At 44.3% G+C, this 25,028-nt stretch overlaps 2 protein-coding genes across 2 annotated transcripts in view; both read right to left on the bottom strand.

Moving 5' to 3' along the window:
• KIF1BP (KIF1 binding protein) overlaps nt 1–6,091 on the bottom strand; it is a 25,247-nt gene extending 19,156 nt beyond the window's left edge. Inside the window, exon 1 of the mRNA XM_008073094.1 lies at nt 5,569–6,091. Within this exon, the coding sequence (XP_008071285.1) occupies nt 5,569–5,994 (426 nt within the window). The 5' untranslated portion in view covers nt 5,995–6,091. The remainder of the gene's footprint in view (nt 1–5,568) is intronic.
• A 5,857-nt stretch (nt 6,092–11,948) lies between these two features.
• Nucleotides 11,949–25,028, bottom strand: part of DDX21 (DExD-box helicase 21) — a 26,571-nt gene continuing 13,491 nt past the window's right edge. Inside the window, exons 7-15 of the mRNA XM_008073093.2 lie at nt 23,723–23,868; nt 22,927–23,076; nt 22,116–22,277; nt 20,928–21,047; nt 20,474–20,547; nt 17,495–17,654; nt 16,397–16,531; nt 13,204–13,248; nt 11,949–13,103 (exon numbers count right to left, since the gene is read on the bottom strand). Of these exons, the coding sequence (XP_008071284.1) occupies nt 12,834–13,103; nt 13,204–13,248; nt 16,397–16,531; nt 17,495–17,654; nt 20,474–20,547; nt 20,928–21,047; nt 22,116–22,277; nt 22,927–23,076; nt 23,723–23,868 (1,262 nt within the window). The 3' untranslated portion in view covers nt 11,949–12,833. The remainder of the gene's footprint in view (nt 13,104–13,203; nt 13,249–16,396; nt 16,532–17,494; nt 17,655–20,473; nt 20,548–20,927; nt 21,048–22,115; nt 22,278–22,926; nt 23,077–23,722; nt 23,869–25,028) is intronic.

Raw genomic sequence — 25,028 nt, 5'->3', positions numbered from 1 at the left:
TTTTTTGTTTTTATTGTAGAGATGAGGTCTCGCCTGCCCAGGCAGGTCTCAAACCCGCGGGCTCAGGCAATCCACTCACCTCAGCCTCCCAAAGGCGCGGGATTACAGGTTGAGCCACCGAGCCCGGCTAGCATTTGTTTTTGACATGGCAACACTGTGGTGTTGGGAATCTTGTCATTTGTCATTTGAAGTGACAATGTTGTGCTTGTGCATAAGCCTTGCATTTGCAGATTTGAAGAAAGTTAGTGCTATTTGCGGGCTAAAGAAGATGGGCTGTCAAGTGGAAGAAAACAAACACTTTCAACATATTCTTATGTTTGAGCTGAACAGAGGAATAAAGGCAGCAGAGGCAGCTCAAAACATTTGTGCCATGTATAGGGAGAATGCCATCGAGGACAGCACAGCAAGAAAATAGTTTTATCGTTTCCAGAAGGACCACTTTGACCTGAGTGATTCTCCACGTTCAGGAAGACCATCGGGCTTTGGTGAAGACCATTTAAACACTTGAATCCATGATGATCCACGCCAGCCAACCTGAGAATTGGCAGATGTGATGAACTGTGACCAATCATCGTGTGATATTTACAATCCATGGACAAATTTATTTATGTATTCATTCATTCATTTATTTATTGAGTTGGAGTCTCACTCTGTCACCCAGACTGGAGTGCAGTGTCCGCTCCCGGCCACTGCAGCCTCGACCTGCTGGGCTCCGGCGATCCTTCTGCCTCAGCCTTCCAAGTAGCTGGAAACACAGGCATGTGCTACCACTTCCGCCTCAGCCTTCCAAGTAGCTGGAAATACAGGCATGCGCTACCACACTCAGCTAATTTTTTTGATTTATTGTAGAGATGAGGTCTCACCAAGTTGCCCAGGCGGGTCTCGAACCCACGGGCTCAGGCAATCCATTCACCTCAGCCTCCCAAAGGCACGGGATTACAGGCTGAGCCACCGAGCCCGGCTCATGGGCAAATTTAAAACGCTACAAATTTATGCATCAACCCAATAGTTTGACTCCACAGAGATAACCACTATTCATCTTTTATGTGGATTATATTTTAAATACAATATAAATCCTACTAAGGGTAGAAAAACGACACCAGAAGGTCCTGCATCTTTCACATATCATGTCCTTGCCCTCATACCAAGTTAGGTAGAGAGAAAAGTAAAATATAAAATAAAAACAGCTAAAAAAAAAGTATTACTAGTGAATTCTATCAAGCATACAATGAAGAAATAATGCCAACTCTACACATACGCTTCCAGAAAAAAAGACAGAATATTTCCCATCTTATATTAAACCACAGATTGATATCTTTCATGAACACAGATGCAAAAATTTTGAACAAAATTGTAGCAAACTGGGTTCAACAATATATAAAATAGATAATAAATTATGATGGAGCTTATCCCAGGAATACAAGCAAGGTTAGTTTAAGAATTTTAAAAAATCAATGTAATTCAATAAAATAATGATGCTGATTTTAAAAAGTCAGACTAAAACAAGAGTATAAGTATACGTCGGGCTCGGTGGCACAGCCTGTAATCCCGCACCTTCGGGAGGCTGAGGTGAGTGGAGGCTGAGGTGAGGGTAGCATGCGCCTGTAGTTCCAGCTACTTAGAAGGCTGAGACGGAAGGATCACTGGAGCCCAGCGGGTCGAGGCAGTGTGTCCGGAAGCACCACTGCACTCCAGTCTGGGCGACAGAGTGAGACTCCAACTCAAAAAAAAAAGAGTATAAGTATAATTTCATTTCTATGAAATTCCACACAGTTCCAGTTACTCAGAAGACTGAGGTGAGAGGAGCGCTTGAGTCCAGGAATTCGAGGCCAGCTGAGCAACATAGCAAGACCCTGTCTCTAAAAAATAAATTAAATAAAACAAAATTTTACAAGTGTAGGGTAGGGGGAAGGGAGAAAGGAAAGAAAGAATATATGAGGAAGGGAGGGATAGATAAGTCATTACCTTGAATGCAGCAATTGTCTCACAAGTATAAATGTTCATGTTAAAATCCATCAAGGCTGGGCATAGTGGCTCACACCTGTAATCCCAGCACTTTGGGAGGCCGAGGTGAGAGGACTGCCTGAGCCCATGAGTTCGAGACCAGCCTGGGCAACCTGGCAAGATCTCATCTCTACAATAAATCAAAACATTAGTCAAGCATGGTGGCGTGTGCCTGTAGCTCCAACTGCTCAGAATGCTGAGGTGGAAGGAACGCCTGAGCCCAGCAGGTCGAGGCTGCGGTGGATGGGAGTGCACAGCCTGGGTGACAGAATGAGACTCCAACTCAAAAATATAAAATAAAACCCATCAAACTGTACATTTAAAAACATATGCAGCTTATTGTATGTCAATTGCACCTCAATGAAGCTGTAAACAATAATAAAAATTACTCCTTAAACATGTATGATCACCAGGCACAGTGGCTCACACCTATAATCCCAGTATTTTGGGAGATGGAGGTGAGAAGAATGCTTGAGCCCTGGGACTTGAGATCAGCCTGGGCAACTTGGCGAGACCTCAACTCTACAATAAATAAAAAAATTAGCTGGGCATGATGGCACATGCCTGTTGTTCCAGCTACTTGGAAGGCTGAGGCAGAAGGATTGCCTGAGTCCAGCAGGGTGAGGCTGCAGTGGCTGTAAGCGTGCCACTGTACTCCAGCCTGGACAACAGAGTGAGAATCTGACTTTTTTTTTTCTTTTTTTTTTTTCGTTGGAGTCTCACTCTGTTGCCCAGACTAGAGTGCAGTGGCACGCTCCCGGCCACCACAGTCTCAACCTGCTGGACTCCGGAGATCCTTCTGCCTCAGCCTTCCAAGTAGCCGGAACTACAGGCGCACGCTGCCACGCCTGGCTAATTTTTTGATTTATTGTAGAGATGAGGTCTCGCCAAGTTGCCCAGGCGGGTCTTGAACCTGAGGGCTCAGGAAATCCACTCACCTCGGCCTCCCAAAGCGCGGGATTATAGGTTGAACCACCGAGCCTGGCTGAGAATCTGACTTAAAAAAAAATTTTTTTTAAAGATGTATAACAGAGTGGGGAAGGTAATCCACTAAGTTCTTTGTTGTTTTTGTTTTCCTGTTGTTATTGTTTTTGAGTCGGAGTCTCACTCTGCGGGGTTCAGACAATCCTTTCACCTTAACCTTCCAAGTAGCTGGAACCACAGGCATGTGCCACCACGCCCGGCTAATTTTTTTTTTAATTTATTGTAGAGACAAGGTCTCACCAAGTTGTCCAGGCTGGTCTTGAACCTCTGGGCTCAGGCAATCTTCTCACCTCTGCCTCCCAAAGTGCTGGGACCACAGGCGTGAGCCACTGCACCTGGTTAAATCTTTCAACATGTATAGTAAATAATAAATGTAATAACATGCTGTAATGAAATGTGGTACTGACAGTAGAATATATAGATCTGTTCAGAAACAGATTGGAAGAGATAGACTCTAGCTAAACTCCTATTACAGTACTGTTTTCTTTTTTTTTTTTTTTGAGTTGGAGTCTCACTCTGTCGCCCAGACTGGAGTGCAGTGGCCACTCCCGGCCACCGCAGCCTCGACCTGCTGGGTTCCGGCGATCCTTCCGCCTCAGCCTTCCAAGTAGCCAGAATTACAGGCATGTGCTACCACGCCCGGCTGATTTTTTGATTTATTGTAGAGATGAGGTCTCGCTGCCCAGGTGGGTCTCGAACCCGCGGGCTCAGGCAATCCACTCACCTCAGCCTCCCAAAGGCGCGGGATTACAGGCTGAGCCACCGAGCCCGGCTTACAGTACTGTTTTCATATCTGGTAGGTTAGTGACAGTACAACACTTTTCAAATTTTTATATTCACATTTCTTTATTCTTTCAGATAAATCTATTTATTCATTTTGTCAAGTTCTAAGAAAAAAAGCCTATCATGATTTCAGCAGGAATTATAGTAGACTTATAAATGAATATCAGAATAATGATATTTTGCCGGGCATGGTGGTTCAAGTCTGTAATCCCAGCACTTTGGGAGGCTGAGGCGAGAGGACTGCCTGAACTCTGAGCAACATTCAAGACCCGCCTGGGCAACTTGGTGAGACCTCATCTCTACAATAAATCAAAATTAGCCGGGCGTGGTAGCGTGCACCTGTAATTCCGGCTACTTGGAAGGCTGAGGCGGAAGGATCGCCGAAGCCTAGCAGTTCGAGGCTGCGGTGGCCGGGAGCGGCCACTGCACTCCAGTCTGGGTGACAGAGTGAGACTCCAACTCAAAAACAAAAATGATATTTTATCATGTTTAATCTTACCACCTAAAACATGGTATCTCTCCAACTTAAAATTATTAATTCTATTATCCCTAATGTTGCTGCTATGAATGCAAAACTTCTAATAGTATTTTTAACCAGTTATGGCCAAACATAGGAATATTATTGTTATTATATATTAACCTAATATTTTCCTATTTTGTTGAACTGATAATTCTAAGTTTTTCAAATGATGACCTTAGGTTTTTAGGTATACAAGGATCACAGTCGTTTTTGCTTTTATAAATATTTTTTTTTTTTTTCAGTTGGAGTCTCACTCTGTCACCCAGACTGGAGTGCAGTGGCCGCAGCCTTGACTTGCTCTACCTTTCAAGTAGCTGGAACTACAGGCGCGCGCTACCACACCCGGCTAATTTTTTGATTTATTGTAGAGATGAGGTCTCGCTGCCCAGGCGGGACTCGAACCTGCGGGCTCAGGCAATCCACTCACCTCGGCCTCCCAAGACGCGGGATTACAGACTGAGCCACCGAGCCCGGCGGAGTTTCTTCTTAATAGAAAGAACAGAATTTGGACTGGCAGAGAATTGAAAAGCACATTAGGACGCAGGACAGTCTTGGAAATCCATGGGTTCCCCACGACTAAGCGAAGCAGCAAGTGACGCTGGAATGGGCAACGAGGAAGAGCCTGGCAAGCTTGGAAGCTAACGGCGGGAGATCTTGTTACAAGGCAGTAAGTCCTTAAGACTGGCCTCGCTGGAGGCCATGGATGCTCTCGGGGACTCATACCAAAGCTTCAAAACTGCACCTTATAACGTCTGCCTCTGTGTTGCCGAACACCAGAGGTTCGGCCTAGGTCCGATTGCTTGTTGCTCCCTGCACAGGAAGCCAACCTCTGAGACAACGAGTATTGCCGGGGAGGAAGACTTCATTATCTTACGGGCGACATCAACCGAAACGACGGGAGCCAAACCTCAAATCCGTCCCTTCCCACCCTCACCCCCACACTAAAGAGTTTATATGACCGGGAAGGAAAATAGGAGGGGCAGGGAAGAGGAGTTGGTTAACAGGCAGCAGGGGGTCCCCTGCGGGGGTCTAGCGTTCCACTGTCATCACGTGCGGGAAGACAGGGCTTGGGGAGGAGTAAGGAAGAGGATCCAGTCAGCAGGCAGCAGGTGTGTCTCCCCGTACAAATCGAAGGTTCTCAAGCTTCAGTCCTATGGGCATCCGGCTCGTTGGAAAATCGGGCCAGTTGCCTTTGGCCTTGGCAGGGGCTGGGGCTCCTCTCCGCCCCCTGCCACCACTCTCCCCCCACCACCCCGCCCGGCCGGGCTCACTCTCACCTGCGCCTGGATGGAGAGGGAGACGCAGTGGTTCGAGAGCCGGTACCTGCGCAGCAGCCGCAGACATTTCACCAGGTGCTCCTCGCCCGCCGACAGCTCCTCCGTGTCGACGTGGTTCACCCCAAGGTGGAACTCAACCACCGCCAGCCTCACCGCCTGCTGAGCCACGGGCCCCTCGGGCTCCAGCGCCTCAGCAGGCAGCCCCAGGGCGTGGTCCCTCGCACTCGGGCCATCGTCGGCCTCGGGCCGCTCCTGCTCGTCCTCGGGCGTGGGGCCGAGCAGCGCCCTGACCTCCTCCAGCAGCGCCCGGGCGCTGTATTTGGACTTGTACGGTTCCTTCTCCGGGTTTTTATGCAACTCCACCCGCGACAGGGCCAGCGCCGCCTGGAACTTCTCGCAGATCTCGGCCCACGGAGCGTTCGCCATAGCGGCCTCTACTGCCTCAACGTTTGCAGTCGGGGCTCCTGCCTCACTTCTGCTTTGCGACACTTCACTTACGGCTCTCGACAGGTCGGGGGCCACTGCAGAACCGCAGCCAATGAAGTCCGCCAGGAGAACCGCAGTGTGCTCGGCAGAGGCCAATGAGAAGACGCAGTGGTCATCGTAGCAACCGTTGTCATGGAAATGAAGCCGTCGATGAGGGTATTTCACCTCCAGCCCTAGCCCCTGCAGTGGTGCGTTTGTCTCTCGGCTGACCCTGTGCTGTGAGGTTGTGTTTCTACAAGATAGTGTTTGTTTTTCCTTTTTTTGGAGTTGCGGGTCTCACTCTATTACACACTCTAGGCTATATAGTAATGTTATAAGATGGGCCTCATGGAAATAAAACAAAGGAGATGAGTGTTAGGTGAGGCAAGGTATTTATTTTATTTCATTTTTTAGAGACTGGGTCTTGCTATGTTGTCCTTACTGGTCTCAAATTCCTGAGCTCAAGCGATTCTCCTGCCTCAGCCTCCCAAGTAATTGGGACTCCAGGCACATGCGACTGTGCCTGGCTTGCTATTTTTAAACAGCAAGTTTAGGAAAGGGCTTACTGAGAAAACGACATTTGACTAAGGATCTAAAGGTGAGGGAATGAGCCATGCAGACATTAAGGGAAATATATTTCAGACAGAAGAATAGCAGATGCAAAGGCTTTGACACAGGTGTGTGCCTGGCCTGTTCAAGGGACAGCAAGGAGACTTCTTGGCTGGAGTAGAGAGAATGGGGAGAGCAGTAGTTTAAGTCAGAGAAGTAATATGAGCCCAATTATGTAGAGTTTGTAAGAACCATATAGGGACTTTGGGTATTCTGAGATGGGCGTCATTGGATAGTTTTGAAGAGAAGATTAACAAGATTTGACTTACGGAAGTATTTATAAGACAAACTGAAGGCAGGACAAGGGGAGAAGCAGAGAGACCAGGAAGGAAGATACTGTAACATTCCAAGAGAGGGACGATGGTGGCTTGGATGAAGGGTGATGGTGGAGAGGGTGGGAGTCGTCATATTTTGGATAAAGGGAGGGTGGACATGATTTACTGATGAATTAAGCATGGAATGTGAAAACTTTCTTTTCTTGAGCCATTGGGGGAATGAAGTTGCAATTAATTTAGGGGAAGAAAGCAATGAGAGGAATTAGTGAGGGGAGATTAGCTCAGTCTTAGATCTTTCTAATACGCAGATCTGAGCATGTCAGTCTTCTGCTATAAGTCCTTCCCATCACTTTTTTTTATTAATCAATATTTTTTATTATGGTTTTGTGGGGTACAGTTAAGGGTTAGGTGTACAATTACGTTTCATTCAGGCACCCTGTTGATAAGAGGTGTTTCCCCATCCCCAGACAGATATTTGGTACTGTTAATCCCATCCCCCTCCCCCCCTTCCCATCACTTTGAAGGTAAGATCCAAGGTTGCATATGAGAAGCTTCTATTTTCTGCTTGCTTCTCCACCTTGTTTTTTTGTTTTTTTGTTTAGTTGGAGTCTGTCACCAAGGCTGGAGTGCAGTGGCACTCTCACGGCCACTGCAGCCTCGACCTGCTGGCCTCAGGTGATCCTTCTGCCTCAGGCTTCCAAGTAGCTGGAACCACAGGCATGTGCCACCACGCCCAGCTAATTTTGATTTATTGTAGAGACGAGGTCTCACCAATTTGCCTGGGCTGGTCTCGAACCCCTGGACTCAAGCAGTCCTCTCACCTCCACCTCCCAAAGTGCTAGGATTACAGGCTTGAGCCACAGCACCTGGCTAAGACTGTCTCTTTAAGGGGGAAAAAAGGGGACAAAAACTTTAAAAATGTAATTTGGGGCCGGGCTCAGTGGTCCAACCTGTAATCCCAGCACTTTGGGAGGCTGAGGTGAGTGGATTGCCTGAGCCCACGGGTTCGAGACCAGCCCAGGCAACTTGGTGAGCCCTCGTCTACAATAAAAAATTAGCCGGGCGTGGTAGCGTACTCGTATAGTTCCAGCTGCTTGGAAGGCTGAGACAGAAGGATCGCTGGCACCCAGCAGATTGATGCTGGAGTGGCAGTGAGTGTGCCACTGCACTCCAGCCTGGGCGACGGAGTGAGACTCCAACTCAAAATAAATAAAAATGTTTTAAAATGAAAATGTAATTTGGTACCTAATATGTTCATAACTAATAAAGAACTCTTATCAACAAAAAAGACAAATTCCAACAGAAAAACAGGAAAAGCACACACAGGTAAATAACAAATACAAATGGCCAGTGTGAGATGTTAATTTTCACTCAAAAGATGCAAATAAAGACAATGCAGTTCTATTTTGTCTAACAAACAGACCAAGGCAAAATCCCATGTTGCAGTGCTGTGGGGAAACAGGTTCTCATGGACTGTAGAGTGGGAATGCAAATTGGCACCAACTGGGAGAGCGACTTGCACCAAAATTGAAAACATTTTCACTTTAACCCTGCTATTCTACATTTAGAAAACGTATCCTAAGCTGGGATCGGTGGCTCAGCCTGCAATCCCGCGCCTTTGGGAGGCTGAGGTGAGTGGATTGCGTGAGCCTGCGGATTCGAGACCCGCCTGGGCAACTTGGCGAGACCTCATCTCTATAATAAATCAAAAATTAGCCGGGCGTGGTAGCACGCACCTGTAGTTCCAGCTACTGGGAAGGCTGAGGCGGAAGGATCGCCAGAGCTCAGCAGGTCGAGGCTGCTGTGGCCGGGAGCAGCCACTGCACTCCAGCCTGAGCAACAGAGTGAGACTCCAACTCAAAAAAAAAAAAAAAAAAAGAAAATGTATCCTGCTGAGTGCAGTGGGTCAAGTCTGTAATCCCAGCACTTTGGGAAGCCGAGGTGAGAGGATTCCTGAGCCCGTGGATTCAAGACCAGCCTAGGCAACTTGGCACGAGGCCTCATCTCCACAATAAATCAAAAAATTAGCTGGGCACGGTGACTCACACCTATAATCCCAGCACTTTGAGTGAGGTGAGAGGCTTGCCTGAGCTCGCGGGTTCAAGACCAGCCCAGGCAACTTGGCGAGACCTCACCTCTAATCAAAAAATTAGCCAGGTGTGGTGGCGCATGCCTGTGGTTCCAGCTCCTTGGAAGGCTGAAGTGGAAGGATCACCTGAGCCCAGCAGGTCGAGGCTGCGGTAGCCAGCAACGTGCCACTGCCCTCTATCCAGCCGGGGGGAAAGACTCCAACTCAAAAAAAAATAGCTGGGCTTGGTGGCTCAGCCTGTAATCCCAGCACTTTAGGAGGCTGAGGTGAGTGGACTGCCTGACCCCGCGGGTTCGACCCGCCTGGGCAACTTGGCGAGACCTCATCTCTACAATAAAATCAAAAACTAGCCAGGCGTGGTAGCGTGCACCTGTAGTTCCAGCTACTTGGAAGGCTGAGGCGGAAGGATCGCTGGAGCCCAGCAGGTCGAGGCTGCAGTGGTTGGGAGCGTGCCACTGCACTCCAGTCTGGGTGACAGAGTAAGACTCCAACTCAAAAAAAAAAGGGGCAGTGCAGATGTGACCGTATAGAAACTGCACATCATGAAGGGAAAAGAGCAAGTCACAAAACTGAGTAATTCCAATTTTATAAACAAGTTTGTGGAAAACTGCTCAGTGAAACTTTACATATGTGTGGTCCCTTTTGGTTTTTTCTTCTATGTTCAGATTTTTATACCCAGCTCTTATTATTTTTGTAACATTTCAAGCTATTGTCATTTTAGAAAAAAAGCCACCAAAATCAAAGCATTACTATCTTTATTATGGCATGAGGCAGTATTTTATACATTAACTCATTTTACAGTAAAAACATCTTATGTACAATTGTAGAGAAATCACTGCAGATAGCTCCAACTTAAAAATGGGCTGTAATTTTAGAGTCCAGAGTTGTTTTGATACATATTGGAAAATATTTTCTCAGTAGAAAACAGTAAAAATGATAACACCCCCCCCAGCAAACCCAACAAGTCCATTTAAACCAAACAGTAGTTGAAAACATTATACACTTATAAATATGAATTCTAGGATCCAGGAGAAACTTTAAGTTTCACTGATTGAAACAGTCTTTTTTTAATTAAAATATGTTAAGTGAAACTCCTATTAATTTTCCCTCTTTCTGCTGTTTTTTTGTTTTTGTTTTTTCCTTAAGACGGGGTCTCACCATGTTGCCCAGGCTTGTCTAGAACTCCTGGCCTCAAAAAATTCTCCCACCTTGGCCTCCCAAAGTACTGGGATTACAGGAATGAGCTGACAGTGTCTGGACTCCTTTTTACTCTTGATTTATGTTTCATTATTTTTCTTTAGACTAACCCATAATCTACAACAAACTTTTAGCTGTTCCTTCTATTTTTTAAAGCTGTTCCTTCTTAAAGAACAAGTACTATAACCTTTTAATTTGCTTGATAAGGGCCCCTTTCCTATCCAAATCATGAGATGTTTTGTTACTAAAGCATGCCCAGTATTTAGGCAAAACCAGAATCTAAAAAACTATAACCCACAAGGCATATGTGAGCTATCACATACCTTCCCCTAATTCCCCATGGCTTGAAGGAAAGCCATAAGAAACAGCAGTAAAGAGACACAATTTATAATTGAATCAAGAAATAAAAGCCAAAACAATTCTGCAAGCAGAGGACAAAAAAGACCCACTCTGGATTTTAGAACAGAGCTGAATTTCCAAAAGAAAAAGGATGCTAAGCTGGGCTTGGTGGCTCAGCCTGTAATCCCACACCTTTGGGAGGCTGAGGTGAGTGGACTGCCTGAGCCCGCGGGATCGAGACCTGCCTGGGCAACTTGGCGAGACCTCATCTCTACAATAAATCAAAAAATTAACCGGGTGTGGTAGCACGCGTCTGTAGTTCCAGCTACTGGGAAGGCTGAGGCAGAAGGATCGCCGGAGCCCAGCAGGTCGAGGCTGCGGTGGCCAGGAGTGGCCACTGCACTCCAGTCTGGGTGACAGTGAGACTCCAACTCAAAGAAAAAAAAGAAAAAAAGGATGCTGCCTCAGTATCAGGATCTGAGCTGGCTATCAGAGCCACTGTTATAAGGTGGTAAGAAGCAGAGATAAAGATTGGAGTAAGCAAGAAAAACCAAAGACTAGAAAGATTTAAGTTGTCTAAGTCATTGAATGAAAACAACACAGACCATGTAGTTTTCAATTTCCTCTCACAGTCTGTCTGTTCTGGGACTCCCAGAACAGAATCTCTAGGAATTAAGGCAGGGACAAAGTCATGCTTAAGCTCCTGTGCTAACAGAATGCTGCCCAGAGAAATAATGTCTGAGAAATCAGGCAGAGTTATCTGGCTAGGGGCTACATTAAGGTCTTCAGTTCCCCCAAAACAACTTAAAATAACCATACAGCTTGTCTTTATTGTCTCTAAGCAGCTAAAAAGAACCTTCAATAGAGAAGTAGTTTAACAGAAATGGATCCTACACTGTGGCTTTAGGAACTAGGCCACTGAGAGAAACTATATAAAAACCCCAACCTGCCTACTTGAAGCTAACCTCTAGAAACATCAGTGATCCATTAAGGTTTCACCATTAAAGAATGCCTCGTCGCCGGGCTTGGTGGCTCAGCCTGTAATCCCGCGCCTTTGGGAGGCTGAGGTGAGTGGATTGCCTGAGCCCGCAGGTTCGAGAACCACCTGGGCAACTTGGCGAGACCTCATCTCTACAATAAATCAAAAATATCAGCCGGGCGTAGTAGTGCGCGCCTGTAATTTCGGCTACTCGGAAGGCTGAGACGGAAGGATCGCCGGCGCCCAGCAGGTCGAGGCTGCGGTGGCCGGGAGCGGCCACTGCACTCCAGCCTGGGCGACAGAGTGAGACTCCAACTCAAAAAAAACAAAGAATGCCTTGCCATGCATCCTCACTCATTCTCTTTGCTCTCCACATTTCCGAGTGCTTCCTTCTTGCATGTGAGAACATCTCCAATGGGCTTTCATCACTCTTGAGCAATGCAAATCTTTCTTCCTCCCTTAATCCTTTCTTGGTAAATAAGGTTAATCTTCCAATAGGAAGAAGTGGAGTACCTCATCATTTAAGCACCATTTATCCAGCCTTCTTACAAAGAAAGCTATGGAGCCATCTTACACATTTTTTGAATTCCTCAAAGATGCTGGCTTACTATTAAAATGTACTTGTATATATACTATCTGTGAAGAATACACTGAAACATGAACCATCTTATAATGCAAAGCTAAAAATATATCCAAATGCACATAACTATGGATAATCTATGAAGGACACTACATCCTCCAAATCTAGGGTATACACTGCATAAACGATTATAACCCAGCTAAGTTTGAGATCTTGTTTCAAAACATTGCTCAATACTAAGTCTCAGAAGACACATAACAGGACCCATGAGCAATGTGTTGGGGGGAGGCTGAGGAATGCCAATTACAGAACAAAAAGAGCCTTGACTTGCAAAGGCCCAAAGTGGTCCTCAGACTGTCACACTCCCTTAGGTAGTTCATTTAGGAAGATCACTATGTAGACACTCTTAAGAATAAGGACAGGTCAACTTACAGAGTACAGGCAAATACATGCTTGATTTTTATCTTGTAACCTATAGACAATGCATTAGAATAAAAATCAAGGAATTCATACATCCTTTCAAAAGGAAAATCTATTAATGAAGTAGCAATAAAGTTACAAATGATAATGATCACATAAAATAACTTAGATGAAGCTTGTCGGTCTGAAAAACAGGGACTGGGCAAGTGGTAAAAGGAAGCACAATGAACTTTCAACTTTGTTTGAAAAATCATGTTCAGTTCTATGCTGCAAAACCTAATTCTTCTGGTTACATAAATCCCCTACTTCTAGTTACTGACCGAATGCTTTACTAAAACTCCGCTTCTGGCCTTTGTTTGAGGATCTGTTACTTTTCTTGCCACCTCCTGATCGCTGTCCCCTGAAGTTTCTATTTCCTTCCCTTTGTCCCCTGAAGTTTCTGCTTCTATCTCGCTGTCCCCTGGAGCCTCGATTTCCTTCCCGTTGACCTCTGAAGCCACCAAATCCTTCCCGTGGTCCTTCCAGCTCCGGTTGTTCTGTAGCCACAGAGAGCTGCCAGCGTCGGGAATCATGCCATTTCTCCTGTTGAAAGACGGTTTTCCCAATCTATTATTCTGTATTCTCATAATAAACATTTTACAGTTTTGGTATGTTAACTTTAAAATCCAAGAGAAAAGAATACCTGTATTTCTGTTACTGATGCGGTAGGTACATCAAAGCAAACACCCTAGAAATCAGAGCAAATAAAAGTTAATCCAACGTGCACAGTGAACGATATTCCAAGACTAGCTATTAAGTGAAAAACAAACAAAAAATGTCCACTTAATTTGAAAACCTTAGACCAAGGCCAACACATTACACCTCTCAAAAGCACACTGCAGAAAGCCAAGGAATATTGAAAAAAGAGACTCCAGACAATTTAGAACTTTCTGACTACAGAGATTATGGCTAACACACTGAGCTAACCCCTCAAGTAGCTACCAGTTACATCTTATACCAAAGGAAATAGGTTTGGATAGGCGAGCTGACTTGTCTAAGAACCCACAGCTATTAAGTGGAGCAGGTATTTACAATCTGGTCTGTATGGCCCTAAAGCCTACGATCTTAAATAATATACTGCCTACTACCAGAAAGACACTATTCAGGATGACCTAACTAAAAGCAGAAAAACAAGTTGGCTTCCTATTAGTTTTCTAAGTTTTCTTAATTCAGTCTCCTGTGAATTTTTTGTTTTGAAAGCTGACTTTTTATCCTTTTTTTTTTTGGTCAAGGTGTGTCACTCAGGCCGAAGTACAGTGACACAATCATGGCTCACAGTAGCCTTCACCTCCTGGGCTCAGACCATCCTCCCACCTCAGCCTCCCAAGTAGTTGGAAATACAGGCATGCGCCACCATGCTAAGCTAATTTTTTTTGTTGAGTTGGAGTCTCACTCTGTCACCCAGACTGGAGTGCGGTGGCACACTCCTGACCACCGCAGCCTTGACCTGCTGGGCTCCGGCGATCCTTCCGCCTCAGCCTTCCAAGTAGCTGGAACTACAGGAGCATGCTACCATGCCCGGCCAATTTTTTATTTATTGTAGAGACGAGATCTTGCCAAGTTGCCCAGGCAGGTCTTGAACCCACAGGTGGGTAATCCACTCACCTTGGCCTCCCAAAGTGCTGGGATTACAGACTGAGTCACCAAGCCCAGCCTAGGCTAATTTTTTATAGAGATGAGGTCTTATCATGTTGCCCAGACTGATCTCGAACTCCTGGGCTCGAGCAATCCTCCTGCTTTGGCCTCCCAACATGTTGGAATTAGAGGCATTAGCCACCAAGCCCAGCCAGAATTTTTTTTTTTTTTGAGTTGAAGTCTCACTCTGTCACCCAGACTGGAGTGCAGTGGCCGCTCCCGGCCACCACAACCTCAACCTGCTGGGCTCCGACGATCCTTCCACCTCAGCCTTCCAAGCAGCCGAACTACAGGTGCACACTACCACATGCGGCTAATTTCTTGGATTTATTGTAGCGATGAGATCTTGCCAAGTTGCCCGGGTAGGTCTCGAACCCGCAGGAAATCCACTCACGTTGGCCTCCCAAAGTGCTAGGATCACAGGCTGAGCCACCGAGCCTGGCCCAGAATATTTTTTAAATACAGTACTTATATATATTTTTAAGAGGCAGCGTCTTCAATGGGAGGCCCAAACTTCACCTGTGTGATGACTGTATGATGTACCTAACCCTGAATTGTACCTCAAATCTTTAAAATAAAATTTAAAAAATTTAAAAAGAGATAGGGTCTTGCTTTATCACCCAGGCTGGAGTGCAGTGTCATATCCATAGCTCATTGTAACCTCAAACTCCAAGGCTCAAGTGATCCTTCCATCTCAGTTTCTCGAGCAGCTAGGATTAGGCCGAGCGCAGTGGCTCACACCTATAACCCCAGCACTTTGGGAGGTCAAGGTGAAAGATTGCCTGAGCCCACAGGTTCAAGACCTATCTGGGCAACTCGGCGAGACCCTACCTCTACAATAAATCAAAAACTAGCCAGGCATGCAGTGTATGCCTGTAGTTCCAGCTACTTGGAAGACTGAAGTGGAAAGAACACCTGAGCCCAGCAGGTTGAGGCTGTGGTGACCAGGAGCATGCCACTGCCCTCCAGCCTTGGCAACAGAGTGAGACTCCAACTCAAAAAAAAAACAGGCCAGGCTCAGTGACTCAGCCTGTAATCCCAGCACTTTGGGAGGCCGAGGTGAGTGGATTGCCTGAGCCTGCGGGTTCGAGACCCACCTCAGCAACTTGATGAGACCTCATCTCTACAATAAATCAAAAACTAGCCAGGCATGGTAGCGCACGCCTGTAGTTCCAGCTACTTGGAAGGCTTGGATGGAAGGATTGTTGGAACCCAGCAGGTCGAAGCTGCGGTGGCCCGGAGCAGTCATTGCACTCCATTCTGGGTGACACAGTGAGACTCCAACTCAAGAAAAAAAACAAACAAACAGAAAAAGCTTTTGCCCTTGAGTAGGTTACAGTGTTCTTGATGCTCTCAGTCAGTGAGCAAACACAGTAAGGAAAAATCTACCTGAATAAATTCTAAGAACTCTGAAGTACTGAAGAACTCTGAAGTAGAGATAAAGATGTCCCTAACTCTGCCTGATAAGATTTAGTGATAAAGTTATAAAGGATATTGTGAAGAAAAAAGTACTATGAACAGTGGGTTTGGCAAGCATGGTGTACTTGGCATTGTGGAGTAAAGGAAGCTGGTAGCAATGAGACAGAGATGAAGCAGCAGTGGAGGAAAGAGGACAGAGCTGGGACTTTACCCCACATTATGTGGATTGCCTGAGGAGATGAACAACATGGTCAGACATGCAGTGAGGTTAAGATAAACCTGAACACTAGGCCAGTGGTTCTCCAAAGGTGGGTTCCACAAAGTCAAAATTATTTTCATAATACTTAAGACAGCAGCCTCTTCCACGCTCATTCTCAAAGGTACAGTGGAATTTCCTCGACACTGTATGATGTGATGTCATTGCTCTGATGGCTAATGGAATGATAACATGTTTTTAGAGTTCTGGCTTTAATTTCTAATATGTAAACATCAATAAATATGCAGAACTCAGAAGAACACTAGGCTTGGGAAGGATTTAAAATTTTGAATTTGAAAAGATCCTGAATAAGCCATCTAGGTGGAGATATTAGGGAAGCAGCTGGCTCTTCAAGTCTGGCATTGTTTGCAGAATGGCTCAGTCTGGAGACATAGTAGTTGTCCGTAACAGAGTGGCAACTGACAATCATGGATGAGGCTGCCAAGGAAGAAGCCACCATACTGTTTTCCTGCCCACATAAAGCTGCAGAACCAAAGTAAGGTTACAGGAGAGGCCTCAGCCTTACCAGTTTCCCTTTGAGAAAGACCATTCCCTTCACTTTGGAATCAATCTCCTCACCCAGCTGCTCTTTAAGTTCTTTCCAAGCATAACTAATGTTTGGCATTTCAACTGAGCACCGCAAGATCATGGTCACAAAACCCTTAGAAAGAAAGGAAAACAAAATTAAGTCCTGAAAACAAACCTAATTGATAAACACCTGCCCTCATGACTCTAAAATATTTCTTGAAAAGTTCTTCCTAAAAGCACCTTACACACACATAATTAGTTCACAGAGCCACAAGTATTACTTGGAGAACTTTGAGTAAAATTGGTAGATCGTTTCACTTTCACTATCTTGGTTACTATATCATAGTTTTTAAAAACATTGCCATTTGGCAAAGTGTATTATTTCTTGAAACTACATGTTAATCTACAATTATCTCAATAAAAACTTCAATTTAAAGAAAGATAAAAGTACACACCTTCTAATATTTCTAAGTATGCTAGCTAAATGTATTATATGCATCTATGCATATGTTTGGATATTTTAAGGGCTTAAAAAAATTAAGGTATAGGTTGGGCTGGTGTTTTTGTAGACACAAGCTCTCACTATGTTACCCAGGCCAGTCTTGAACTCCTGCCTTTAAATGATCCTCCTCCCTCAGGATCCCACTATGCCCAGCCCAAGTGTTTTGCTTTTTTCTTTATTACTATGTTTACAAGGTTTGCAATCATCACCACTATCTAAAATTCTATTGATGTGGGCAACCCCTTCGGGTCCTCTCCCACTGTGGGAACTTTTCTGTCCTCTCAATAAATCCTGCTTTAAATGAATGAATAAATCAATAAATTCTATTGGTGTAAGAACAAGTATATAAAAATAAGTAACATTCTAGAATATTTCATTACTCTCACCATAAAAAAAATCTCTATGCACATTACCAGCCACTGTTTCTGCCTATATGGATTTGCGTGTGTGTGTGTGTTTAAATGTGGAAATCGTAAAATAAAATTAATGTTTTCCTACCTTGATGAGAAAGTGAAAGCTGGGAAGTTTAAATGGAACGCTTTCAACCTGCTAAAACTCCAAATTACCAAGCGTCAGAATGTGACAGATACTTACCACATCTGAGTTGATCAAGGAGCGCTGGTCCACCGAGGTGGCACCTGAAATATGGGCCAGTGCTGCGGCCAGGGCTTCCACAGCTCCCTTCTCTTCTATCAGCTTCTCGGCCGTCTGCTTGAAGTGACTTATGGCAGTGGGAGGCACAGAATCCAACAGCCTATGGTTGATTGAGTGTATTTGTTGAGAGAAAGTATAGGAGAAGCAGACATTTCATTTTTAAGCACTTCAAGATGAATCAACTTTCAAGCCAAATCTTTCACACATGTAGCACATTATTTTTATGCAATGCATATAATCATCCACATTTCTGTAATGATGCATCCATTCCTTTGATTGTATCTAATTTTTCTTATTTTTTGAGTTGGGAGTCTCACTGTCACAAAGGCTGGAGTACGATCACAGTTCACTGCAACCTTGACCTGGGCTCAGGTGATCCTTCTGTCTCACCCTCCCAAGTAACTGGGACTACAGGTGCACTCCACCATGCCAAGTTAACTTTTTGTAGAGACATGGTCTAACTATGTTGTCCTGGCTGGTCGTAAACTCTTGGCCTCAAGTAATCCTCCCACCTAGGCCTCTCAAAGCTCTGAGAATATAAGCCAGAGCTATCATATCTGCTTCAAAAGATGTAAACAATTTGAAAATGTGTTTTTTAAGTCTTAACTGCTTAGATAAACCACAAAACAGACAACAAATGTCACACTACTGCTAAATGTAATGTAAGTAATGCTAAACATTTTTTAAAATATAAGCATGTGTTACTTATAGAATCAGAAAATAGCTATTTCTTTTTTCTTTTTTTAATTGAGTCAGAGTCTCACTGTTGCCCATGCTGGAATGCAATGGCTCGCTCACGGCTACCGCAGTCTCAACCTGCTGGACTCGGGCAATCCTTCCACCTCAGTCTTCCAAGTAGTTGGAACTATAGGTGTGCGCCACCATGCCTGGCTAATGTTTTGATTTATTGTACAGATGAGGTCTCGCCAAGTTGCCCAGACTGGTCTCAAACTCCTGGGCTCAGGCAATCCTCTCAGCTTGGCCTCCCAAAGTGCTGGGATTATAGGTGTGAGCCACCACACATGAACTAAAATTAGCTATTTCTACTCTGAAATAAATGTAACAAACGACCCCCAAATGAGGTTAAAAATGAAAAGGAACTTTATGAGATTATACATAAATTTCTAGGATGGGGGTCACTATTGTCTTGGCAATAATAAATGTCACATCTCAAAGTTGAAAGAGATCGCCCAGCCCAAGGGTGAGAACATGACATGGGGCAGCCCCTTGTGTCAGGGCTGCTACTCTAGCTCTCTCATATATGCCACCAGCATCTTCATCTCCTCTCCCCTTCCTAGTCATCTAACCTCAATCTTCCTTAACTGGCACCCTAGAGAATTCTGCCTGCAGGACACTCAAAGAAAAGCATGCCATGCTGAAATACACATTTTTTTTCTGGAGTCGAATTCTCACTCTGTTGCCCAGGCTGTAGTGCAGTAGTACACTCAGCCACCGAGTCTGACCAAGAAATACACTTTTTAAATGCAGAATTGAAATTCTTTCATTTGTTGAACTTCCTGAACTATTAATATGCTAGTATTGGTATCTAGTATTTCCTTTGGTGATAGGCTTCCCCCACCTATTTTTAAAATAAAGATCTACAGTAATTATGTAAAGAGCTCTAAAAACGATGCTCCAACTTGGTGATTTCTTAGCAGCGGATGTAGGGTCACTACTGGGAGGCCATTTGGAAAATGGTTTAGGTTATCATACTGCCAACCCCACTCACCTCCAGCAGTTACGCTGCATAGGGGAAACAGCCAAGGATCCCAAACAGCTAAGAATTCCTCAATTTGTAGGACAATCCCACACAAAAATTCTCTTTCCTCCAATGACAGCAGCACTTCCACTGACAAACACAGTTAATTAACCCAATCCTTACCATGTAGACATTTACTGCAACTTAAAGAAATAAGTGGTCAGGCTCGGTGGCTCAGCCTGTAATCATAGCACTTTGGGAAGCCGAGGCAAGTGGACTGCCTGAGCCCATGGGTTCGCGACCAGCCTGGGCAACTTGGTGAGATCTCATTTCTACAATAAATCAAAAATTAGCCGGGTGTGGTAGCATGCGCCTATAGTTCTAGTTACGGAAGGCTGAGGATCGCTGGAGTCCAGCAGATTGAGGCTGCAGTGGCCGGGAGTATGCCACCGCACTCCAGTCTGGGCGACAGAGTGAGACTCCAATTCAAAAAGAGAAAAGAAATAATCAACTCTCATTCTACCAAGTAGAGGACTAGATTAATGTAGATTTGGAATTTAAACTGTGATCCACTCAACTCAGTCACTGGAAGGGAAGCGCCTATGCCATATCTGAGATACCATTCCTTAAAATGTCTAAGACAATCCAAACTATCAATAGAAGTCTCCTCTAGTGAACAGGATTGGGCAGTGAAGGGCAGAGATAATGAAATTACCTTTGCAGAGTCCTATTTTCGCCCTGTCTGTTTGTATAATGAGGTTATCAACAATTTAAAAAATGAATAAAGCAAATAAACTTTTCAGCCTGTAATCCCAGCACTTTGGGAACCCAATGTGAGAGAACTGCCTGAGACCGGAGGTTCGAGGCCAGCATGGACAACTTGGTGAGACCTCATCTCCACAATAAATCACAAAAACTAGCCGGGCATGGTGGTGTGCGTCTGTTGTTCCAGCTACTTGGAAGGTTGAGGCAGAGGATTGCCTAAGCCCAGGAGGTCAAGGCTGTGGTAGCTGTGAGCATGTCACTGCACTCCAGCCTAGGTGACAAGAGGGAGACTCTAACTCAAAAAAAGAAAATAAATCTTAATAGAACAAAAATAAAAGGTCATAAGGAAAATGGTTTTAGGTTTTTGTAATGCCAACCCTACTCAAATCCCCTTACTGTACAAAGTATATGGAGAAAACACTACTAACAGTCCACAGTGGTGGTAGGGAACATACCTGACGGCATCTTTGCTGGAAGCTTTTATTATTTCTGTTGCAGAAGGAATACCTATTCGTTTAAACTTAATTCCCTATAAAACAATGAACCATAGTTTAATGCACAATGGCCATCAACTGTTTCCATAGAGATCAGTAGTCCCTTAACATTTATTTATATCTTTGATATATCCCCACTCTTTTAGTTGTCAAGCAATTTCTATAACCCCCTAATCTTCGCTTAAATATCTTTGGTGTCTTCACATGGTAAGTCTGAAATTGCCTTTCAAACATATAAAAATAAAAACAGTTTTCAAATGCAAATTTATTTCAAAATGGGCCGTCAACATATAAAATGACACAGACCTAACAATAAGCTTTCAATCGTGGCTACAAGCCAGAAATAAAGCAAATAAAGAAACCAACAACAGACTTTAGAACTCAGCATCGCTGAATGAAAGCTAAAATGTTTTACCGCTTTCTGCTCCACTTGTGCTAACTGATATTCTTCCTTGTGCTGATAAAAGCAGATGCACACCCCAGTCCTACCAGCTCTCCCTGTCCGCCCGGAACGATGAATGTAGGACTCTACATCCTGTTGAAATAAACACAAGGGTGACATTGAACAAAAATAGACAAACACCCAAACAGCCTGTACAGATCAGTGAACACCAGCAAGTGTGGCTGCATGCCAGAGAGCAGGAGGGAGAGGTCCCTCAGTACTTCCATTTAAATTAAAGACCTGTGACCATTTTTTAAGACCTCTAGTGCAGTGGTCCCTATCCTATGGCACATTTGCAAAAAGCATTGTCTAAATAGTGCTGCTCACTAGAGGCATATATGTAATTCCTATTTTCTAGCAGCCACATTAAAAAGCTAAAAAAAAAGTTAAATTAATTTTCATAATGTATTTAAATCAATATATCAAGCCATCATTTTAATATACTATCCATATAAAACGAGTTATCAGCAAGATATTTTATATACTTTTATTCGTTAAGTCTTCAACATCTAGAGTGCATAATAAATCCAACCAGGCACGGTGGTTCAAGTCTGTAATCCAGCACTTTGGGAGGCAGAGGCGAGAGGACTGCTTGAGCCCAGAAGTTCAAGACCAGCCTGAGCAACATGGTGAGACCTCACGTCTACAATAAATCAAAAAATTAGCTGGGCGTGGTAGTGCATACCTGTGGTTCCAGCTACTTCGAAGGCTGAGGTGGAAGGATCGCCTGCCTGAGCCCAACAGGTTCATTTTTTTTTTTTTTTTGAGTTGGAGTTTTTAAAAACCACCCTTGGCTGGTCATGGTGGCTCAGTCTATAATCCCCGTACTTTGGGAGGCCAAGGTGAGAGGATTGCCTGAGCCCGGGGGTTTAAGACCAGCCCGGGCAACTTGGTGAGACCTGTCTCTACAATAAATCACAAAAAAACCAGTCAGGCATGGTAGCGTGCATCTGTAACTCTAGCTACTTGGAAGGCTGAGGTGGCTGTGACCGTGCCACTTGCACTCAGCCTGGGCGACAAGAGTGAGACTCCAACTCAAAACAAAACAAAAAATCACCCATATCATCCTAGCAAACAAGAGACAGCTATTACTAATCACATGTAAGTAAACAGTACGCCAAAGGAACAAAACAAACTAAAATCTAGACATAAAACACATACCTTTGGTGGACAGCTTTGTACAACCAAATCAACTTCAGGGATGTCTAAACCACGAGCAGCGACATTGGTTGCTACCAAAACTCCAAAACTGCCATTTCTAAAACCTTTCAAGGTGATTTCCCTTTGTTTCTGTGGAATGTCTCCATGTAATGACTGAGCATCCTGCAAAATATATAAACTGACCTAAGAATACCAGGTCTAAAAATACAAACACTTTTTCTCATCATCAATGAGGCCTGTAAAAGACATTAAGTGATCCAACCTACCTTGTCAGTTAACTAACCCTATGTTTGAGCCACCCTCTTCACTTGTAAGATAAGTTATCATGACACATTAGGTGAGCTCTAACATATACACTCTGACTTAAAAGAAGCTTTCTCTCATTTCTAACCTAAATTAACTGGAAGTCACTAGATAAATGAAAAACAAGGCCAGGTGCAGTGGCTCAAGCCTGTAATCCCAGGACTTTGGGAGGCCAAGGCAAGAGGATTGCCTGAGCCCAGGGGTTCGAGACCAGCCTAGGCAGTTTGATGAGACCTGTCTCTACAATAAATAAAAAAAAATTAGCTGGGCGTGGTGGCTCACGCCTGTAGTTCTGGTTACTTGTAAAGCTGAGGAGGAAGGATCGCCTGAGTCCAGAAGGTGGAGGCTGCAGTAGCCATGAGCATGTCAGGGCACTCCAGCCTGGGCGACAAAGTGAGACTCTAACTCAATCAATCAATGATAAATTAAAACAGACCAAGAGCAACTATGTGTAAGGTGAACATTTATTTATACCCGCAGCTTTGCAGGCATGAGGGGAAGGACCTACCTGCTTTACAGATGTATTCTGTGAGAGCTCCTGGGCTTCTTTCTTGGTTTCACAGAAGACGATAGTCCGTCCTTGATGACCACTATACACTCGGATCACATCCCCAATAACTGCTGCCCTCTGAGACCAGTGACACTTGATAGCCAGATGCTTATGAGAAAAGGGAAAAAAAATCTATTTAGTAAAGCCTACCTAAAATCATCTGCTCAATACAGCAGTCTGAAATCTTGGTTTTGGAAACAATTGCTCAAGCCTGTAAGAGCTGTGTGCTGCCACCATTGCTTAGAGAAAAAATAACTAAATAAACTATTACAGCAGAAAGCAACAAGTCTTCCCCCAGGTCTCCTTCCTATCTTCACAGAGCATCTGACTTCATTCCTATTTTTTGACTGAACTAGGAAAATGAAGGAAAGAAAATACTATTTCCTAGATTCCTACAGGAAACCAAATAACTGATAAGTTTCTGTATGTTTCACCCTTTCATGTACTTAAAACTGCAATCTGTGGTCAGTTATTACACAGGTCTGTGTTCCTTAGGTGAAATGAATTCATCTGGATATTAGACCTGTAGGTAAAAACAGCTTCAAGACAAAGCACTAGATCTCTCTGCTACCCTGTAGTGTTTAATTTAGAAAACACAAAAATATACAACTCAAATAGAAATATATCTTTACCTGGCTTTTCACATGGATTTAATATTTAGCTGAGAAAAGTTTTATTTGCTAATCTTAATATCAGACAAGAAAAAAAGATAGTCAATTTTATATTCATTACATCAACTAAATAAATCATTTACCTCCACAGTTATTGCTGTTTTCTGAGTCTTTTTACCAATCAGGTCCACCTGTTCATATGTAGATTTCATGTATTTCTTGGCAACATTAAATACCCAATGAGGGCAAGTTGCAGAAAAAAGCAACGTTTGGGGATTGTCTTCAGAATCTTTGGGGGGAAAAGATCAGTATGAATATTCTAAATGAGCTTAAATAGTATTCCACCTAAACTAGCACCCCCACAGTCCATCCATCAGCAACCACATGAGGACAAGCAAGGAACTAAGAACACGAAAATGAAAAGACAAAGAGGTTTTCCATTGGGCAAAGAAATACAGTTGAAGTGTCATATGAAAAGGATCCTTTTTTTCTGACCATTAGGCTTTATAAACCACAAAGAAGGCTGAGCAGGGTAGCTCAAACCTGTAATCCCAGCACTTTGGGAGGCCAAGTTGAGGGGATTACCTGAGCCCACAGGTTCAAGAATAGCCTAGGCAACTTGGCAAGACCTCATCATCTCTACCACAAATCAAAAAATAGCCAGGCGTGGTAGCATGAGCCTATAGTTACAGCTTCTTGGAAGGCTATGGTGGAAGGATTGCCTAAGCCCAGCAGGTTGATGCCGGGGTGGCTATGAGCGTGCCGTTGCACTCTAGCCTGGGCGACAGAGTGAGACTCCAACTCAAAAAAAACCCACAAAGGAAATCTGTCCAGGATAACAAGAATGACCAGTCGGATGACACTAAATCAGGAAGCCCAGTAACCAACCAGTATAGATTTCTAACTACATATTTAGCACATGGACAGATACTATACTCACCTATTTTCCCTAATATTTCCTCAGTATTTAATAAATCTAGAATCCCTGTCTATTCATTCTTCAAGTTAAGCTACCATTTTTTGTTTATTTGCACTTAAGAGTGCCATTACAAGCTGGGCTCGGTGGCTCAGCCTGTAATCCCAGCGCTTTGGGAGGCTGAGGTGAGTGAATTGCCTGAGCCCGCATGTTTGAAACCCGCCTAGCCAACTTCATCTCTACAACAAATCAAAAAATTAGCCAGGCGTGGTAGCACGGGTCTGTAGTTCCAGCTACTTGGAAGGCTGAGGCAGAAGGATCGCCAGGGCCCAGCAGGTCGAGGCTGCAGTGGCTGGGAGACAGAGTGAGATTCCAATTAAAAAAAAAAAAAGAGTGCCATTACATGCTCATACATTTTTTTTTGCTTTGGAGTCTCACTCTGTCGCCCAGACTGGAGTGCAGTGGCCACGCCTGGCCACCACAGCCTCAACCTGCTGGACTCTGGCGATCCTTCCACCTCAGCCTTCCAAGTA

This window comes from Carlito syrichta, unplaced genomic scaffold, assembly GCF_000164805.1.
Source record: "Carlito syrichta isolate Samal-C Ts95f unplaced genomic scaffold, Tarsius_syrichta-2.0.1 Scaffold315646, whole genome shotgun sequence".
In the NCBI taxonomy this organism is placed as follows: Eukaryota; Metazoa; Chordata; class Mammalia; order Primates; family Tarsiidae; genus Carlito; species Carlito syrichta.
Note: the sequence above shows the minus strand (reverse complement) of the source record. Positions and strands in the feature narration are given on the sequence as shown.